Raw genomic sequence first — 21,261 nt, 5'->3', positions numbered from 1 at the left:
CTGATCATCATGTGTATGCAGGTCTCTGCAGACCAAGGCAATTCGACATACACTACATTAAAAAGAAATGACGGTCATTTATATGGCATCTTGTTAAGTTCTCCAGATTTCCCAAAATACTTCCTCAGCAGTAATTACCTTTTTGAAGTGCTATTTGCATTGGCCAAGTCTGTGAATACCAAATACAGTAAAACAGTAAATCAATAGTTTTATTGTTAGAATTTAGTTCCACATCGCCATGTTCTGACAGTAACTAAGAGAATTGGATGCTATATGCAGAATGTGCCTTTTAACAGTTAACAATCATTTACTGAAGGAACTGTTTCTGAATAACAATTAAAATTTTGATTAAGTTTTGAATTTTCTAATTTAATTTGGATGGTTTAGTTCTAATTCATCTGTCAACCCTTTTTAAATAATTGGATGAAAACATCTAGTAAAATGCTATAAATTTCAAATGGACCTGTTAATCAATTCTTTGCATCATCGCATAACTATCGAGTCAGTATTGAGAAGTGCTTTTAATTGCTTTACATGTAATTACTTGTTTAAACCTCCTATGCTATACTGTTTGTAACGGTAGGCATGACCACTGGCAATTGCTGAACATGAAGGCAAAAATAGTGATTTCCCCCAATTTCTTATGGACTGTTTTGAATTTAAACTAGTATTCTGTTCTACTTGGTGAATTGTTTCAAAGGTTGTTTTCAGAACAGAACATTGAACAATACAGCACAGGAACTGGCCCTTCAACCCGTAATATTGTGCCAAACATGACACCAAGTGAAACCAATCCCTTCTGTCTGCCCTTGGTCCATGTCCCTTCATGCCTTGCATATTCATGTGCTTGTGTAAAAGTCCCTTAAATGCCCTTATCATTTCTGCCTCCACCAATGCCCCGGCAGTGCATTCAAAACTCCTACCACACTCTACAAAATAAACCTTGCCCCTCACATGTCCTTTGAACCTTCCACCTCCACTTTAAATGCATGCCCCCTTGTATTAGATGTTTTGTTAATGTCCTCTCTCTAGTCCTTCTTTTCTTCTACTTCCAGATAGCACTTACACATTTACTTCTCTCCGTTCCATCTCCTAGCCCAGTTTGCATGAGTACTTGCCTGATTTAATGCTAACAGCTTTGCTTCTTCCTCCCATGTAGGTAATATGAACACGTGAGTTACATTGACATTAAGACTGTAAAATTGTAGGAGAGAGGAAAAATGTATAAAGGATTAAATACGACATAACAAACTAGTGAGTAATTAGCACAGATAACAGGTTATACTCCTTATCACAATACAGGAACAGCAAACCAAACTAAATTAGCTTTCCTATCCGTAGATATGCAACACAGTAAAATTTAAAACATTAAAGATCTTCAAATCCCTTAATTATTTCTAACTGGTCTTTAATAACAAACGATATTCGATACTAAGATTATAACTTAAAATAGAATTAACAATTTACTATTAATAATGTAAATTCAGCAAAACATGGATAAGCAACAAGGCAATCTACTTAATCTCTATGATCTAAGTCCCATCTTCTTTAACTAGAGCCCCAATTCTCACCCTGACAGACAGATATATTTAAGGGATAAATTAGAAGGAAAAAAAGTATTGTAATAAAGATAATTGTAATAAAAATAAAGAATTATGTTATGAAGAAGGGTCATTGGACCCAAAATGTTAACTCTGCTTTTTCTCCACATGTGCTGTCAGACCTGCTGGGTTTTCTTCAGCAATTTTTGTTTTTATTTCTGATTTCCAGCATACGCAATTTTTTTTGTCGAGGATTGTAATTTGCCAGTTCAACAGTTTCGTGATGGCTGCCAGGCCTTCAGAAAATTTTGGTCAGTGGTGTAGGTCACAGGCAAGTAAACTTCAGATCTTGCTTGAATTCTGAAGTCTCCAAGCAGGTCCAGTCAATTTCCATGATTATTCACACACTTCTTGCAGGATGTTATTTTCCTGACCGAATAATGAATAGATGGACAACTGCAGCTAAAACAGAGAGAGAGAGAGAGAGAGCAAAACACAGTATTCCTGTCCAGCAGCTTTTTAAAAACATGCTTACAACCTCAAAACTCCATTCAGAACTCGTTCATTTCCCTCCGGCACCTCCCCACCCCTTTACTAACATTCTCTGTCGTTGGCTGACAAGCACCAATCAACTCTTGACTGACCAGTACAGTATCCAATCGGTCACCAGTTCTTGGTCTCGAATGTATCAGTGTTGAAACATCTGCAGTTTTCTTAGGACAATAGTTAATGTGCAGTTATCTTTCCAGGCTAATTCCCATTGAAAAAAAATAAGTTTATTTGATCTTTTTTATTAAAACTAGCTGCTGCTCAAAATTCAAAGTTTGATTCTCAACCAGCTCTCTGTTCCAAACCAAAAATAAGAAGAATCTAGAAAACCACTGATCATGTTAGCATTCTCATTTTAGTTACAGAAAACAAAGGACAAAAACCTGGAGTAGACTCATCCTGTAGACTTGTCAAATTTCTGTTTAGATTTCTTTAGGTCTATGATTGTGGGTGGAGATCCATCCTTTCCCTTTCAGATTTTCCTTCTCCACTGCAGAGAACATGGTTTCCTCCTGTCTTATATCTACCTATATAACATTGGTCCTAGTGATGAGGAACCTTTTCTTGTATATATCTGTGTACTCTCTAATGTCTTGACATCTTTCCTAAAGTGGGGTCCAAGAACTGGATGCGTTAGTTTGGTTGAGACCAGCCCTGTGTTCCATACAAGTTTAAGATGACTTCCTTGCCTTTTTGCTGAATGCCCCTATTAATAAAGCTTAAGATAATATATGCTTTATTAACTGCATTCTCAAAATGTCCAAGCACCTTCAGTGATTTGTGCGCATGTGTACCCAGGTATCTCTGCTCTGGCCTCTTCTTTGAAGTTGTGTTTTTTATTTTTTATTATTGCCTCTCTGCATTGTTTCTTCCAAAATGAATGACATTGCACTTCTCTGCCTGTATTTTTTTATATATAATTGGTATAATAGCTATAATGCTTAACACATCAGTATAGTTCCACATGATCATAATGACATATGGAAGCTATGTATGTGAATGTTCATTTGGAACATAACCTATTTTACGAGAGGTTATGCTAACAAAGGTATTAAAGCAACTGAATTTGAATAGATAGTTTAAGTGCTTGACAAAATGATTCTAAAGCATGATATTTGTCACACCTGTAATTCATGCTAGCATTCAATCATGGTTTATTGAGTTGTTTCTGATCGTGAATTTGAGCTCATTGATTTTATATTTACTTCTACAGAGGCATAACTTTTGGCAGTGCAGTTGAAATTTGGGGCAAACTAGTACAGAGTCCTCACAAGAAACAGAGAACAGAGTTGCTAGCTGATAAAATCAGATTGGTTGGAGCCTGTAATCCTGTGGTATGCTTGTCTTTAGGTTTTTTTTTAATCTGTGTAAGGTTGTTAAATTCAAAATTTATTTCCTCTTCAATATCATTCCCTTTCTTGAGTTTTGATGTAAATTACTTCCCAACTGTGTCTGTTGACGTCTGCTAACATGCTGTTCTTTCCTTAGAATTACACGTTATAACACTTTTTTAAACTTGTATATTGCTAGAATCCTAATCATTTTAATTTGTCAGACTTGGCTCCGTTGTAGCACCCACTCAAAATGCAATTGTTGAAGGCTTATTCCAGAAATTTCAGCCCACCATCCATGCTGACCTCTCCATTGCAATGCTTAGGAAGTGCTGGCATTTGGCTAGTAGGTTGATCCAAAGTCCTGCCTATTCTCTTGAATGAATGTAACATCCCATGGTACCATTCAGAAAAGAGCACAAACTGTTTCCAAGTGTGCTAACAAGCATTTAGTCCTTAACTAAATAACTAACATAACTAAAACTAAAAGAATTTAGTCATTTGTCTTGTTTATTGGGCTTTGCCTGTGATTTGACTGTCATATTTCTCTATACAGTAGTAATAAATTCACTCGTGAGTGATTTGTTAGCTACAAGAGTCCTATGAAACATCTTGATTTTACAAAAGGTGCTAATTAAATCTTATTTGTAATTAGTTGAGATTCTTAGTTATACTCCTTGCTTTCTCCATCTTCTCTCAATTAATTCACTTACTTTGTCAAAAATGTTTTTATTGTTACTTGTACCTATAGTTTACATATCCCTCTACTTCAAGTTTGGTTTTACAAACTCTTGTGCTAATCTATGGTTTCCAAAACTTGATGTAATTTCCTTTTGTTTTGTATATGGATAATGTACCTTTTCAGTCTTTTTAAACATTTTCCATTTTTTATCCAAGTTTCTGCATGTCAATTTCCATCTCATTTCAAAATAAGGCCTGGGCAATTTGATGCTCATGTTGTTTTCAGTTAACTTGGGTTTTTTTCTGTTTGGATTTTAAATCTAATCACTTCTGGTTACTCCTTCAGTGCTTTGTAGTGAGTTGATCTTCAGAAGAACATAGGGTAATTTGGCCCATCAAAAAACTGAAAATGGTTAAGAATTTTGACCCTACAGAACTTTGAGGTTTATTCATTAAAGAGTCCTGTGCATATTTATAGACTAAATCAGGACTTTTCCTATCCCCTTTGAAAGTCAGTGGACACTGAAGAAAATCATGCAACAGTAGCCTTTATTCAAAACTCTATTTGAGGGTGTAATGTGGTTTGGAATATCCAAAGGATTCAAAAAGAACTATATATTTGTACTTCTTTTCATTTTTTAATGCGAAGAACTTTCTGTTCTTATGCTGTGAACATTTTAAGCCCTATTGTTACTGTGGTTGGCATTTTTTTACCACAATCACTTCTCAATAATTTCTCAGTATGGAATATTGTCTGTATGTTTTGCAGCTGTTTTTGCTTTCTAATATTCCATACATTTTTAACACTTCATCTGAAATTACAGTTGATGACTTGATTCTTGAGGAATGTCAACTGAACAGTCATGAGTAGCGCAGGATATTGGGTCTCTGTGTGGACTGTGCAGTTGTGATTTCTTTTTGTTGGCTTGTACTGTAAACTGTTACACAATGGAACCGCACTGAATTGAGATCAAATACAATTCAAGAAAGAAAAAAAAGTCCATGATCAGGAGGCACGCTCATTGTCTTACTACACAATTTTGAGGTGAAGGGCTGATACATCTTACAAGGAAACCAGAAAGCAATGAAAATTGAAGTTTCAATTTGCCTTTCTGTACTCTCACTATCAATGAAGACCTATTTGTCAGCAATACTCAATTTTTGCCACATTTTTAATTTTGTTTTTGATTTTTGGTTCTATTCTGTATGTTAACTTGCAAATAATTCAAACATATTGTTAACAGTATAGACCAAAACTTAACTTTATAAGATTATTTTTCTCAGGTATTTTGTGTGTTTAAATTTAATCATAGAATTTGCCATTCAAGATCAAGGAGAGGCATTCACTGGAATACATAAGACAGTTTCCTCATCTTCGTTGCAAAACAAATGTTTTCAGTTCACTACTTAGAATACGAAGTGAAGCATCCACAGCTATTCATTCGTTTTTCAAAGTAAGTTGAGTACAATATGTACAAATATTTCTATTATACAAGTAAATAATGGTAAACCCCCTTTTTATAAATACAGTAGCGCCTCGACATATGAACGACCCCGTTCACAAACAAATCGGTTTATGAACAGGATTGTAAGTAACATTTTGCTTCAAAGTACAAAAGAAATTCAAGGTACGAACGCAAAAAGCCCGTGGTTTTATCGTCATTGTTCTGCTTTTCTACGCATGGTTTGAACGCAAAAGCTCTCAGGGCCCCACATGATCTCATTCAGTTCGTCTTTGGCGTGCGCGCTGTGAACATCCAACGTCCAAGCATTCTTATGCTTTTTTTTTTGTTTTTTGCATTAAATCAGCCCTCATTATGGCTCCCAAGAAAGTGAAAAATGGTAGTGTTAGTGGTGTTAAGAAGCCTAAACGTATTACTATAGAAACGAAGAACGAAATAATAGCTAAACATGAGAATGGTGCTCACGTATCTGATCTTGCTATGCAGTACGACATGGCAAAATCGACTATCTGTACTATCCTAAAGAACAAAGAGGCATTAAAGGCAGTTGACGTGGCTAAAGGAGTAACTATTTTAACAAAGCAAAGGCCTAACTTGTTAGACCAGGTTGAAAAATTATTATTAGTTTGGATAAATCAAAAAGAGCTTGCTGGAGATAGTGTTAACGTGACTATAATCTGTGAGAAGGCTCTACACATCCATCATAATTTGTTGGCGACACCGCCAAGTACAAGTACTGCTAGCGTTGAAGAATTTAAAGCCAGCAGAGGCTGGTTTGATAAATTTTGTTGACGAATTGGAATCCACAGTGTAATAAGGCATGGAGAAGCGGCTAGTTCAGACAAAAAGGCAGCGGAGGACTTTGTGAAGGAATTCTTTAAGTTTGTCAAAGCTGAAGGTTATGTCTCACATCAAGTTTTCAACTGTGATGAAACTGGACTTTTCTGGAAAAAAATGCCCAAAAGGACCTACATAACCCAAGAGTAGAAAGCACTACCAGGCCACAAATCAATGAAGGACAGGTTAACGCTTTTATTGTGCGCGAATGCAAGATTAAGCCTCTATTAGTCTACCACTCTGGAAATCCTCGAGTTTTTAAACGCAATAATGTGTTGAAGACTAAACTCCTGGTAACGTGGAGGGCGAATAGCAAGGCTTGGGTCATGCGAATGATTTTTATGGAATGGTTGATGGAACTTTTTGCACCAGCTGTCAAGGAATATCTTGAAACAAATAATTTGCCACTTAAAGTGTCTTCTAGTAATGGACAATGCTCCTGCTCATCCTCCAAATTTGGAAGAAGACTTGGACATTGAATATGACTTCATAAAGATAAAGTTCCTTCCTTCCAAGGCTAAAATCGCCAAGGCTGCTAAGTCGCTTGTTGCAGAAGTTGAGGAAGGAAAAGCTTTAAAAAGGCTATCAACAACAGATTTGTGATCATCATTAGACCCTTAATTGGTGGCAAGTGCCACACAGCTTCTGCAGTGATCTGGGCAGAACAAATGGAAGAAGATATAGCCAGAAGGAATAAAAGAAAGATATTACAGTCACAAGATCAGGTTTTGTTCAATGGGGAAGGTGTCAAAAGTCATCTGCCAAGTTTTCAAGATCATTATGCTGATGCAATCACTCTCATAGGTTAATGGATTGCAAAGGGTTCATTCATAAGTGAATGAACGTTTTGGAAGGACGCATGAAACAGACAGAGCACCAACCCACTTGCAGAATCTAGAGGATTAAAGCTGGAGGGATGAATGAGAAAATTTGGCTAGAATATATCCCAGCAGGCAGGGTGGAAAGGAAAGATCAATGGGAGAGGATTTATGCTTATGCACGAACCGTCGATTTCTCCTGGCACGGCGGCACAGTGGTTAGCACTGCTGCCTCACAGCGCCAGAGACCCGGGTTCAATTCCCGCCTCAGGCGACTGACTGTGTGGAGTTTGCACGTTCTCCCCGTGTCTGCGTGGGTTTTCTCCGGGTGCTCCGGTTTCCTCCCACAGTCCAAAGATGTGCAGGTCAGGTGAATTGGCCATGCTAAATTGCCCGTAGTGTTAGGTAAGGGGTAGATATGTAGGGTATAGGTGGATTTTAACATCCGTCTCAATTCCTCATCATGGTAACCTCTTAATTCACTGTCCTTGTTATATTCCCTTAATCTTTCACTCCATATAAGCTTCTCCACTCATTTGCAGCCCATCCCTTGCCCATATCCCCTTCATAGGTACTCTATACTTCCATGATACCAATCATAGGTAAATTAATTGCTGATATTTGCTGAGATAAATAGAAAAATGAGTAGTGAAGAGGGCCCTGCCCAGACAGCAACAAATCAGAGCAGTAATGCCACCTGAGTCTTGGCTTCCTTTGCTAGATTCCATATGAGTCAAACTCGGTACTATTCCTTTTTTTTTACTGGATGTGACTGATGCTGGTAACGTCAGTATTTGCAGTCCATTTGGTGTAGATATACCCACAATGCTACTGGGGAGGGAGTTCCAGAACTTTGGTTCCAATTTCTAGTAATAAAAATAGAAAATATTGGAAGTATTCAGCAAATCAAGCATCATTTGTAGGGAGAAGAGGAGTTAACATTTGAGCATCATAACATATCAACTAGTTAAGTACTAACTCATGGAAATAGAATGTAGTTTCTATTTCACATTAAACAAATTTGTTTAACATTTACTGCTATGTTCTTCCTTTTTAAAGCTTTTTGAACTTTGCTTCCCGCTGTAAATAGGCAATGGATCTGGTTGTGTTTGACATTTGTTTTCTGTTAGGATTATCTACTACAGGTTGATTTCGGATAATGCAAGTGAAATCAATTTCTTACTTCTCATGTCCAAGCTTTACTTAGGGAATTTGTGCTACTATCCAATATTGAAGTCTGTAATGACTAAATTAAATCCAGTTGTTGTCATCGGAGTAGGTGCAAACTAAATCAAGTTTCTTCAAAACAATCTGAATGACAGACTTACAGATCAACAGATGCTAACAAAATTTGTCTCAAGTTCTTTCAAACGGCTCCTAGTAGTGTGCAGAACAGAGTTAACTGAATATATTGTAACTACTTTCAACTTTGTTTAAAATTACAGAATAATGGGTTTGTTCATATACACGCGCCCATAATAACATCAAACGACTGTGAAGGAGCTGGGGAGCTCTTCCAAATTGAAGTAAGTACTGTCCAGAAATAAACATTGTGTAGACTGACTGATTTTTTATTTGCAAAATTTCTCTTAGTACGAATGTACAAACATTGAAGAATCCTAAAGTAAGCAATTAATTTAGTGACAGAGCTGTAGACTGAACGGTTAGTTGCTGGCCAGATTAGATTTGTCCTTTTTGTTTCTGGATAGGACATACATGAGCAATTTTCTATTTTGGCTTGTTCTATTTTATTATCTTTTACTTTGTTAATAAAGTTCTATTTCATTATTAGAAGTAAAATCTGCAGCATTGTGCTTGTATGTATCAATGAAAGACCACTTCATTAAGTTAAAGTATAAATTGTGGCTTTACTGAAACAGTTTCATTAGGGTCTTAGCCAGTTCTGGAGTACAAAATTAGTATTTTCTCGGCATGTTGTCAGGGCCCACAGCCCTGGCAATAACCTGGTGCCTTCAGCCAGTTCTCGATGTGTGGAGTGAATTGATTTGGCTGAAGATTAACAGCTCTAACCAAGATCAATTGTCCACTTGGCACTTGTGGCTGCAGGTGTTTGCAAATGGTTCAGCCATTTTGTGCTGTTAAACTGGGCTACCCCATCACTGAAAATAGGGATATTTGTGAAACCACCACCTCCAGTGAGTTGTTGAATTGCCTAACACCATTCGCAACTGGATATAGTACAATTGTAAGCTTAGGTCTGATCTGTTGATTATCAGTTCATGTAATTCTGTCTATTCCATGCCCTTTCTGCCATTTGACATGCAAGTCACCCTGTGTTGTCACTTCTTCAAGTTGACACCTCGTTTTTAGTTCTCCTTTGTGCAGCTCTAGTATGTTCTCCTTCGTTAAACTGAGATTGATTCCTCTGTTGATTGATAAAGGTGCAGCAGGGAATATGCTGGGTGATGAAGTTACAATTTTTTTCAATACCTGTGCTGGTGGTCTCCATTACCTCGTAGATGCCCAGTTTTGAGATGCTAGATCTGTTGAAATCCATCCCATTTAGCACGCGGGAGGTCCCACAGAACAAAGTGGAGGGTATAGTCAATGAATAATTGGGATTTATCTCCAAGAGTCTGTGCAGTGGTCACTCCTACTAATAATGTTATTTGCAGTAAGAATATTGGTGAGGATGAGGTTAAATCAGTTATTCTGTCTGTTGATAACCTCACCACCTTCTATAGGTCCTATCTGACAGCTGTGTCACTTAGGACTTACCCTGCTGAATTAGTCAAATGCTAGTGAGTCACTCTTGGTGATGTCCCCTAAAATCAGAGCACTTTCTGTGCCCTGAGCACTTCAGTGCTTCTTGCAAGTAGTGCTCAACACAGAAGAGTACTGATTGATAACTGAAGTGCCCTGGGAGATGATCAGCAGGAAATTTGACCTGATATCATGAGACTTCATAGGATCTAGAGTCAATGTACAACTCTCCCAATTTTGTCAAAAGCCTCAGATGTTAATATGAAGGACTTTGCAGGCTCACCAGCATGGTGTGTGTCATTGTTTCCAGTGCTATGGTCAATGCTGGTAGCCCATCCCAAGTAATTCCTTTCATTAAACTTTCTAGTGGGTCGACAGGACTGAGAGACTTGCTGGGCCATTTTATTCTTCCCAACGACCAACCATGTTATACCCACCTCGTGTATTCTCTTATCACTACCTCACAATTCCACTCCTCTCCCTACCCTAAACCCTCCCTCCCTCCTTTATCTGCAGCTCCCCCTACCCCAACCTCCATTTGTGAAGGAGGGTTATACCCGAAACATCAACTTCTCCACCACCTGATGCTGCCTAGCTTGCTGTGTTCTTCCAGCCTTTTGCTCATCTACTTTGGATTCCAGCATCTGCAGTTTTCTTTTGTTTCTAAGGCCATTTTACAGGGAAGTTAGGAGTTGACCATACTGAAGTTCTTGAAGTGCCATGAAGGCCAGACTTGGTGGGGATGGCAGATTTTTCTTCCCAGAAGTGCATTAATCACCAGTTGGGTTTTTACAGCAATCTATAATTGTTTCATGGTCATCATAGTCCTAGCTTTAATTCCAGATATTTATTATTGCTTTATTCATTGTATGAGGGTATCATTTTTTGCTCATCCCTAATTGCAGTTAATCCAGAGAGTAGTTAAGAGTCAGCCACATTGTTGTTGATTTGGAGTCACATGTAGGATGGCAGCTTCCTTCCCTAAAGACATGAGTGGCTCAGAAGGGTTTTTTCAACTATCAACAATGGATTTGTGATCATCATTAGACCCTTAATTCCAGATTTTTCTTTTATTAAATTCAAAGACGACCATTTGCCATGGTGGGTTTCAAACCTGGACCCCCCAGAGCATTATCTGGGTCACTGGATTATCTGGAGTCCAATGATAATAACACTAGATCATTGCCTCCCCCTCGGACCCATGTACCCACATCCTTTACCAACTTGTACGACTAAGTTGTTGGAAGTCAGCTAGTGGAAGTAAGTGATCTTGGATTATTTGCTTTTTTTAGATTTCAGAATGCAGCACAGAATTCGGTTAATTGTTTTGCAGTTTCACCAATTGCAAAAATAAACAATGCCTTAAAGAAAATGTATGTTTCACAGAGGCAGTGGTAAATTTCATGCAATGATTCATTGATGCCACAAGATGGTGACAGCATGTTTTAATGAGCATTATCATCAACTCACTATACAGCTTTATTTTAGTGACGGCAAATCAGTGCTGCAGCTCAGTCAAAACTTCATGTTTTTGACTGTTTGTAAATGTAACAAAAATTGTATGTTTGTCATACTGATTGCACAGATTAATCACCTTGGTACTTAATAACAGGAAATAGTCCATGCTTGGTAAGTCAATCATCAACAAAATGTCAAACAGTGGGTTAGTATTATGTGTTCGAACCTATTATTACAATTTATTCAATATTATATGATATCTTATTGAGTATTTAGTTTGTGAGATCATATTCCTTTTACTATTCTCTGCGTATAGTGCACATGATACCATTAAATAAGAAATTATTGTTTGTGTGGCTCTTTTATGAATGATAAATGCTCTTTCATGAAGTCTTCTATTCATTTTAGTAAAACAAATGGAGTAGAGCTCATGGGAGTATGGAAAAGAACTGCACATTCATCATTAAGATTTTACTTTGGACTAGCTGGAAGGCTTTTAACATTTTCGGTTACTGTGCTGTTTGTTTGATGCCTGCAAACATTGCAAAGGCTTGCCAAATGAAATCTGTAATCAATCACGTAAGCAATTGTCTGAAGTGGATGCACTGCAAGGATTATGTTCTTGATCTGCATTAATCTGCCACATCTATTCAACTGGTTACAATGAATGCTGTCCATGGCTTTTTATGAAATTTTAGTAATATGTTTCATCTTCTCTGCATGTCCATACAATTGCTTTTAAATCACTTGGATTTAAGTTGGCATATGTGCAAAATAAATCACAACTTTTGGATGCAGGTATCAGCGAATTGTTTAACAACTCTACAAAAAATAATTCTTAAGTCAATTGAAATGAGATGTTCACATATCCACGTTTGTACAGCACCTCCTAAAAGCCACTATCTCTACTGAGGGATTAGGGCAGGAAAAGCATGGGAACTCCACCTGCAAGTTGCCCATAAAGCTGCACATCATCCTGACTTAGTTTCACTGGGTCAAAGTTCTGCAATCCTTCCTAACATCACTGTGGGTGTAACTACACCTCAAGGATGATGGCAGTTTAGAAAAGCACGTTTGAAAAAGGGCAGCATGGCATGGGTTTGATTCCACACTCAGGCAGCAGTCTGTGTGGAATTTGCACATTCTCCCCGTGTCTGCCTGGCTTTACTGCGCATTCTCCGCTTCCTCCCATTGCCCAAAGATCAGCAGTTTATGAGGATTGCCCATGGTAAAATGGCCACATTCCTGAAGAAGAGCTTATGCTCGAAATGCCAACTCTTCTGCTCCTCAGATGCTGCCTGACCAGATGTGCTTTTCCATTTTTTGACTCTGATCTCCACAGTCTGAGTCCCCATTTTCTCCCTGGTAAAATGCCCACAGTGTCCAGGAATATGCAAGCTAGATGAGTTAGTCATGGGAAAAGGTTTCCAGGGATGGGGTGGGTTTGAGTGGGATGCTCTTTGGAGAGTCATAGGAACGTACAGCATGGAAACAGACCCTCAGTTCAACTTTCCATGCCAGTCCGGTAACCTAACCTAATTAGTCCTATTTGCCAGCACTCGGCCCATATCCCTTGAAACCCTTCCTAATCATATACTAATCCAGATGCTTTTGCCACAATTATTACCAACCTCCACCACTCCCTCTGGCAGCTCATTCCATACATGCGCTACCCTCTGTATGAAAAGGTTGCCCCTTAGGTCATGTTTATATCTTTCCCCTCTCACCCTAAACATATGTCCTCTTTGATAGTCTGAATGACCTGCTTCCACACTGTAGGGATTCTATGATTCTATTAAGGCAGCTTATCACCACCACCACCACCACCAGAATGACAGTTTGGAATAGGCAATGACTTGGTCTTTCCCCTGTGTCCACATCCCATTAACAAGTGCATTTTCAAACATCTCACTTTTAAGGGAATTTTGAAGAACTACATAATCAGGAAAGCTGGATAGGTAATGTTGCAGTGTTCAATTAATATTCAAGCTAAGTCATATTGGAACTCTGTCCTGCAGTGAAATGGAAATGACTACATAAGGTTTTCAGTTTATATTTGCACATATAAATTATAAGCAAAACCGTTTGAATTTACTACACTAACAGCTTATTTTAGTGGTCTTTAACAGAAAAATGTCCAAACAGAATTTGAAATGAAGTTTGCTTTTGTTTTTAAGGAAACAATGACAATAAAAAGGGCTGTTAGTAGGATTGGCCAAAAAAAAGTTGAAGAAATGGTTATAGCCAAGGATTAATAAGAAAGTTCATTTTAAAAACAGGGCATTAGGAAAATAATTTGTGTGTGGGATCAAGGCAACTGAAGGAAGTTTGGGCTGCATTTTCCAAGTAGTGCCAGTCTCGTGCAGCTTTCCCCTCCAACTATCCTTTTTTTTTGTTTAAAAAGAGAACATTCTGCATTTTTGACAGGAGATTCCACTGCGGGTTTCCCTAAAGTGTGGTGCGTTCTTCCATTCGGATTGTTCTTTCTTGTGCGAAACTCTGAGGAAGGCAAACCATGCCCATTTCACAGTAATCAGCTGCCATATGCTGTTATTTTAATGGTCTGGAATCACAGGCAACCACTTTGACAACTGGTAAGCACATGAAGTTCGAACAACAGCATGTAAGGGGAGGTGAGCAGGGAAGTAATGTATGTTTAGGGCAGATTGGAGTGGGTGGAAGAAATCTGGTCTGGCTCCCCTCCTCTGTAACTGGATTCTTGACTTCTTGACCCATAGACTGCAATCTGTTAGAAGAGGCAACAACACCACCTCTGCCATAATTCTCAATCAGTGTCCCATAAGGCTGTATACTCAGCACCCTATTATACTTCTTTATGCACTCGTGACTCTTAGACAAATTCTGCCCCAGTTCCATTTATAAGTTCGCTGACAACGCCACCATTGTAAATCAAATCTCAAGCAATGACGTGATAGAGAGGACAGGAAAGAGAGTGCGTGCTTAATGGCATGATGTGAAGACAATGATCTCTCCATCAACATGAGCAAAACAAAGGAGCTGGTCATTGACTTCAGGAAGTGGGGAGGAGGGCAAGCCCCTGTCTCCATCAATAGTGCTGAGGTGGAGATGGTCGACAGCGTCAAGTTCCTCAGAGTGATGATCATCAGTAACCTGTCCTGATCCACCCATATCGACGCAACAGTTAAGAAAGCACACAAATATCTCTATTTCCTCAGGAGGCGAAGGAAATTCAGTATGTCCCCAAAGACTCTTACCAATTTTTATGGATGCACCATAGAAAGAATTCTGTCTGAATGCATCACAGCGTGGTATGGCAACTGCTCTTCTCAAGACTGCAACAAAGTACAAGAGTCGTGGCTACAGACTACTATCACGCAAGCCAGCCTTCTAGCAATTGACTCCATCTGTATTTTCCACTGCCTCAGGAAAGCAACCAATATAATCAAACACCCCTCCCACATGGTTATACCCTCTTCCAGCCTACATGTACTAACGGATTCAATAACAGCTTCTTCCCTACTGCTACCAGGCTTTTGAACAGATCTTTTGCTCTCTATCCCTCCCTCCCGCCACCTTCTCTGCAGCTGTAACAATGTATTCTGTGCTATGTTCTGCTACCCTGATGCACTCTGCTCTGGTCCAGTGGCAGGTTAACGGTGGGATGGGTTGTATGCAAGAAGGCAAATTGGATTTGGAGCAAGGGATGAGGTTTGGAGTGGAGGAAGGGGGAGTGAGAGGAGCACAGTGAACAGTGGTAGTGAGAAGTCCTCCGGTCCCAAGGTAGGATGTTGTGTCTGGAGCAGAAGAAGGGGAGTCTGGAGGGATCGCATGGGTTTGAGTGCCAGAGGGATAATAGAGTGAAAATATTGGGTGGGGGGGGGGGGGGGGGGGGGGGTGGGGGGGTGGGGGGGAGCGGTGGTGTGGAGAAGGTGTTTTTGGGGTTGTCTGGGGTAAGTAATGATGTCGTGTGATTTGTTATTCAGGCAATGGAGCACTTTGTCAATAGTTTGTCTTTTCCTGAGTAACTGTCCATTTTACTGAAGTGAAGTCCTCTGAATTCTCAGATTCTGAATTAATGCTTTCAAAAGGCTCCAGGCGTACAGAATTTGGCCTGTACAATCTTCAATTTTCTGGCAATATCTTCAGTGTCTGCTACAATGAGTGTTCCCCATGCACAGGGTCCCCATGTACAACTCCTATCTACAACTGTCTGACCACCAGAAAATCTAGACCAATGTTTGGTTACAGAAGGGCCTTGGATTGGGGGATGTTGCTGAGACAGAGAAGGACAACGTATAAGACTACTGTACTTAAATATTGCTGAAACATTTAGGGCTCAGACTATTGTGGATCAGGAATGATGGATGGGAAACTTGGTGCACATTAAAAAAAAGGAGGCAGTTGAGCTGACGCTTAGACGTTGGAGGATGAGAAAGATCACATTGAGAGACAGCCAAGTCCGGAGGTGCTAAAAGAATAGTGCAAGCTTCAGTAGTAGGTGAGCTGAGGTAGGAATAGTAAACTTGTAAAGATGTGCTGTTATGTGATGGGGAGGATATGGGATTGAAGTTCAGTTGGAACTGAAATGGATGTCAGGTTCAGAACAGTCCGAAGCTAAAGCCAATGGTGGTAATCAGGGAGACTAATGCAATCAATGATGAGGATATGGAACTTCAGACAGGGGCTTAAAATAATGACTCACTGTCTTTCCAGTGTCAGTTGGACCACACGGAGATATTAGAGGGTTGGGAGAGCTGGTGGAGCAATTAAATCTATTCCTCCTTTCAGATGCAAAAATTTTAAAAATAATTTGAAACTATACATCATCCTTCATCCACCAAATTTAGATTCTAATTTAAGTATCATTAAATATGAACTAAATATTAAATGATGCTTAATTCAAGAATTTGTTTATATCTTGTTTCAGCCTGCAAGCAGAACAGCTGAAAAGCATGAGAATACTCATTTCTTTGATGTTCCTTCCTTCTTAACTGTGTCTGGACAACTACATTTGGAAGTGATGACTGGGTAAAATGCATTTCAATCATTTTTTAAGTATATATACTTGCGTTCAAAATTGTTATCTGATATTTGAATTTTGATTTCCACTACTAACTCTTGGTTAAAATTGAGTTGATATGTTGTAACAGGATGGCGGCGCTTTGGAAGCTATAACAACTGTTCATTAATCCTGTTTTTGAGAGGCGCAATTCACATTCCAGAATATATTTGCTTTAATCTTTATAGTAAAACTTCAATTTAGTTCTTCCATATTCATCACCAGTCTACTACATAGCTACTTGATTAATGACTTTATATCCTACTACAAACTTTGTGATATAAAGCATTCTTCTCTAATTGATTTGTTTTCAATTACTACGACAATTATGATTATTTTTAAATTTGCATACGGCACGGTCCCAAAAGCCCTAATGAGATAGATAAATAGTTCATTTGTTTGTGTTTTAGACTTGGTCACCACAGACATCCCTGCTTTTTCAAATAATGTCACGAAATATTGTGTCAAGATTAGAGTGGTGCTGGAAAAGCACAGCAGGTCAGGCAGCATCCGAGGAACAGGAAAATCAATGTTCCTGATGAAGGGCTCCTGCCTGAAATGTCGATTTTCCTGCTCCTCAGATGCTGCCTGAACTGCTGTACTTTTCCAGTACCACACTAATCTTGACTCTGATCTCCAGCATTTGCAGTCCTCACTTTCACATTTAAATATTGTGTCCATTGAGAAACTGCACTTCAAACAATGCCTCGACTGCTCAAATTCTACAGTGGAACTTGAAATAATTGACTTTGTCTCAGGTGCAAGAACTCTAACTGAGCCAAATTTATGCTTGTTTAATACAGGAACTGAAGCATTATTAGTCTGCTTCTGAATTTCCATACATGAAGGCAGTTTCACCAGTTGTCTTGAATAGACTATTTAATGATTCAGGAGCAAAATAAAAGATCAGGTCTGAACAGCACATGTACACTTCCTTTGGCTTGTGTCAAATATATTTCCAGATACAAGGAAATTGCTTGCTACATTTGGGACTTGATTTAGCCAAAGTTTTCTGATTAAACATAAGAATTATAACTATATTCTACTATTCAGTATATTCATGGCTGGTCTTGTACTTCAACCCCACCTTCTGCCCTGATCTCCAAATTCTATATCTTTCGGTGTCTTTAAGTACATTGTTACATCGTTACTTTCTGAAAATGCAAATTCACACTAAGTGGATGCCTTCCGCCGTAACTTTATTTCCTGCGGAATCCTTTAGCCTAATTATTCCTTGTAATGATTCACTATACACTCTAGATTTTAGTATTTTAGCAAATTAGTATTCTTCAAAACTATTTTCTGTTAGCTATCTATTAACATCACTTAACAAACAAGTAATTTCAGCATGAAAGCTACAGATTTTTAAGTTTGCATTGCCTTCTGTCTAAGTCGATCATGTTCTCAGAATGTATCCTTCATGTATCTTAGGTCCATCATTCATTTAAGAGAAATGGTGTGCTCCTAAGTTGTTTTAGATTGCATTCTTTCAACAGTACTGCATAAAATCTCGCACCACATGTAGAGATCACCGTACTCAATGTTGATTAGGATGTGATGTACGGGCAGGAGTAATGAATGTGAAAGATTAAGGTTAAATTGGCATAGTCTTACAGGACTATAAGACTTCTCTCTCAATAAAGAGAAAGAAAGATGTTTAGTGGTGGTTTAACTAAAGGTTTGCTTTGCCTCCGAATAGGGGAGATGTTGAGAAGGAGAGTCCTCCATAGCTGGTACAGGAATTAAATCCATTGTATTGGCATCATTCTGCTTTACAAACCGGCCATCCAGTCAACTGAGCTAACCAACCCCCTTGCGAAGGAAAGACCTCATGCAAAGAACAGGAAACCAATATGTTTCGAAATATAAGTAAATATTCTCCCTCACTCATTTCTTGAATGCTTGATAAGTAGGTTTCAGTGTAGTGTCCAAAACTGGTACTAAATTAGCTATACTTAATGCCAATCCTTTCCTTAGGAACCAATATGTTAAAATCAGTTATTTCGAAGGCTACATTGAATTCGATGATATGATCACTTTTAGGTAAATGTTTGTGAATCACCAATTGGCTCCTTACTCAGGAGTAAATCTAACATGGCCCACCTCTTATTGATTCATGATCATGTGAATGCAGAAAATTCTCCTAAGCATGCAAAAGGAATGAAGGAATATTGAAATAAGGAGGTTACATGATTAGAACTACTGCTTGTATGAAGAGCAATTCCAATATAGATTGTTGAGTCACAAGTTATAAACTGATCAAGCAATTTCTGTGTAATTCTGTACCAGAGGATCTGATAGCCAACCTGGCAAGTGCCTTGGAAGTTGGCATTCCTTCAAGTTTTGTTGTTTGGATTCCTTCTCGATCATGTATTCAAGGACCAAAGGGCCTGTACTGTGCTGTAATGCTCTATTCCTTCTCAATTACTCATTCCTCTTTTATAGGAGCTTTGTATGAAGAAAATATTCACACTGAGGTATTTGCGATTTTTAAGATTTGTAACTCGGGTTGAGGCTCAGGTTGTAAGTGTGCTGGCTGGTTTGTTTTGAGACATTTCATCGCCATGCTAGGTAACATCATCAGTGAGCCTCCAGTGAAGTACGGTGTTCTGTCCCGCTTTCTATTTGTGTGTCTTGGTCTCTTGAGGTGGGTTCTTTTTCTCAGAGGTAGGTAAGTGGAGTCCAAATCAATGTATTTATTGATGGAGTTCCAGTTTGAATGCTAGGCCTTTACGAATTCCCATGCATGTGTGTGTTTAGCCTGTCCTATGATGGATATGTTGTCCTAGTCAAAGTGGTATCCCTCTTTGTCTATATATAAGGATATTCGTGATAGTGGGTCATGTCTTTTGGTGGCTAGTTGGTATTCGTGTATCCTGGTGGCTAGTTTTCTGCATGTCTGTTCGATGTTTGTTACAGTCCTTGCATGGTATTTTGTAAATGACATTTGTTTTGCTGGTTTTTGGTATAGGGTCCTTTAGATTCATTAGCTGCTGTTTCAGTGTGTTAATAGGTTTGTGGGCTACCATGATGCCAAGGGGTCAGAGTAGTCAGGTAGTCATCTCCTTCCAGCTTAGCGAGCAAACTTACAACCTGAACCTCAATCTGAGCTACAAATTTTATCAAAACTCGCAAACACTAACACTGGAAAATGCTGTCCTAGTAAGAGGGATGAACTACAACTACAGAGATGTGGACAGAAAGGACTTCTTAGCAGCATTAGAATCAACCCTGAAAGGCTACGGACTCCCTGAAGAAACCCAGCAGACCATCAGATAGACAAAGCAGGAAGAAGGAAGGGAACACCCTCAATAGATAGGAAAGAAAAGCCCTAGAAGGACTCAGAAAATACAGGAACATTGTCATCCTACCTGCAGACAAAGGGCGAATGACCATCATCCTAATCAGAGCACAGCACATTGAAAAGGCAAACTTACTTCTTGTAGATACTGACAGGAGGTCATAGACCCGACTCCGCAGTTAGAAAGCTATATCATAGCTAATTTGAAAAGCCTCATAAATCAGACCAAATAAACAAGACAGATCTCCAAAATATGAAACCTGATGGATTCAACACATCCAGCTTGTACAGATTATCTAAAATACGCAAACCAGGCTTCGCCTCTCCCCCCCCCCCCCCCCCCCCCCCTCCCCCCAGAGTCATAATCTCACTCCCTGGCACACCGACATATAGACTAGCAAAGGAGCTCCACCAAAAACTGAAATACCTAGTAGAAGACTCATGCCACTCCATCCACTCCACCCAAGAATTCCTGAACATCATCAGAGACACCAAGATAGAAGAGGATGAAACAATGGTCTCCTTTGACATAGTAGTCCTATTCACATCAATTAACGTTAGCCTGGCCAAAGAAACACTGACCTCACGACAAGACAAACCAAGGACACACACACACCAGACAGCACCAACTTCATCAGCAAGGACAGCATCCTCAAGGTAGTAGACCTGTGCTCACTACCCACTTCACCTTCAATGACAAGACCTACAAACAAATCAATGGACCACCCATAGGATCACCAATACCAGGCTTCTTAGCAAAAGCAGTTAAGCAGAACAGCCTTCCCCAAAATCCAACCCAAACTTTGGGTCCACTACGTGGATGACACCTTTGTCATCACAAAACAGAACAAATTAAAGGAAACCAACAACACCATCAACAATATCCTTACTGGCATAAATTTCACAAAAGAGGAGAACAATAACAGACTCCCCTTCCTAGATGTCGCAGTGGAAAGAATAGTTAGTGGAGAACTGCAGACCAGTGTCAACAGGAAAGATACTTAACTACAGAAGTAATCAGGTCAACAGCCACAAAGAGCTGCATCAGGACATTATTTAAACATGCCACAACAAACTGCAGCACTCATGAACCACGAGCAGCAGAAGAAAAATACCTTTATAGCGTATTTAAGAACAACGGGTACCCAATAAACACAGTCCGCAGATTCTTCAACAAAAAAAACCAAACAACTAGACACAACATGCCCAGAAACGCTAGCCATGCTACAATACATCAAAGACATCTCTGAGATAACTACCAGACTACTCTGATCCTTTGGCATCATGGAAGTCCACACACTGAAACAGTTACTGATGAACCTAAAGGGCCATAATACCAACAACCAGCAAAATGAATATCTTTTACAAAATACCATGCAAGGACTGTAACAAACATTGCATCAGCCACAGTAGAAAACTAGCCACCAGGATACATGAACATCAACTAGCCACCAAAATACATGACGTACTATCATGAATATCCTTACATACAGATGAAGAAGGACACCACTGAGACT

General features: G+C 39.1%; 1 protein-coding gene across 6 annotated transcripts in view; it reads left to right on the top strand.

Moving 5' to 3' along the window:
* nars2 (asparaginyl-tRNA synthetase 2, mitochondrial) overlaps positions 1-21,261 on the top strand; it is an 86,529-nt gene that overhangs the window by 12,454 nt on the left and 52,814 nt on the right. For 3 of the 6 annotated variants that reach the window (XR_011961530.1, XM_072577666.1, XM_072577667.1), the window contains 4 exons: positions 3,304-3,424; positions 5,416-5,556; positions 8,666-8,746; positions 16,312-16,412. Coding sequence is in view for 5 of the 6 variants with exons in the window: in XM_072577666.1 (XP_072433767.1) it covers positions 3,304-3,424; positions 5,416-5,556; positions 8,666-8,746; positions 16,312-16,412 (444 nt within the window). In the remaining variant the exon portion in view is untranslated. Of the gene's footprint in view, positions 1-3,303; positions 3,425-5,415; positions 5,557-8,665; positions 8,747-16,311; positions 16,413-18,155; positions 18,313-21,261 lie in introns of those variants that run through there. The other 3 variants (XM_072577668.1, XM_072577669.1, XM_072577670.1) reach the window with 3 other exon arrangements.

The sequence above is a fragment of the Chiloscyllium punctatum genome, chromosome 9, assembly GCF_047496795.1.
Source record: "Chiloscyllium punctatum isolate Juve2018m chromosome 9, sChiPun1.3, whole genome shotgun sequence".
Taxonomy (NCBI): domain Eukaryota; kingdom Metazoa; phylum Chordata; class Chondrichthyes; order Orectolobiformes; family Hemiscylliidae; genus Chiloscyllium; species Chiloscyllium punctatum.
Note: the sequence above shows the minus strand (reverse complement) of the source record. Positions and strands in the feature narration are given on the sequence as shown.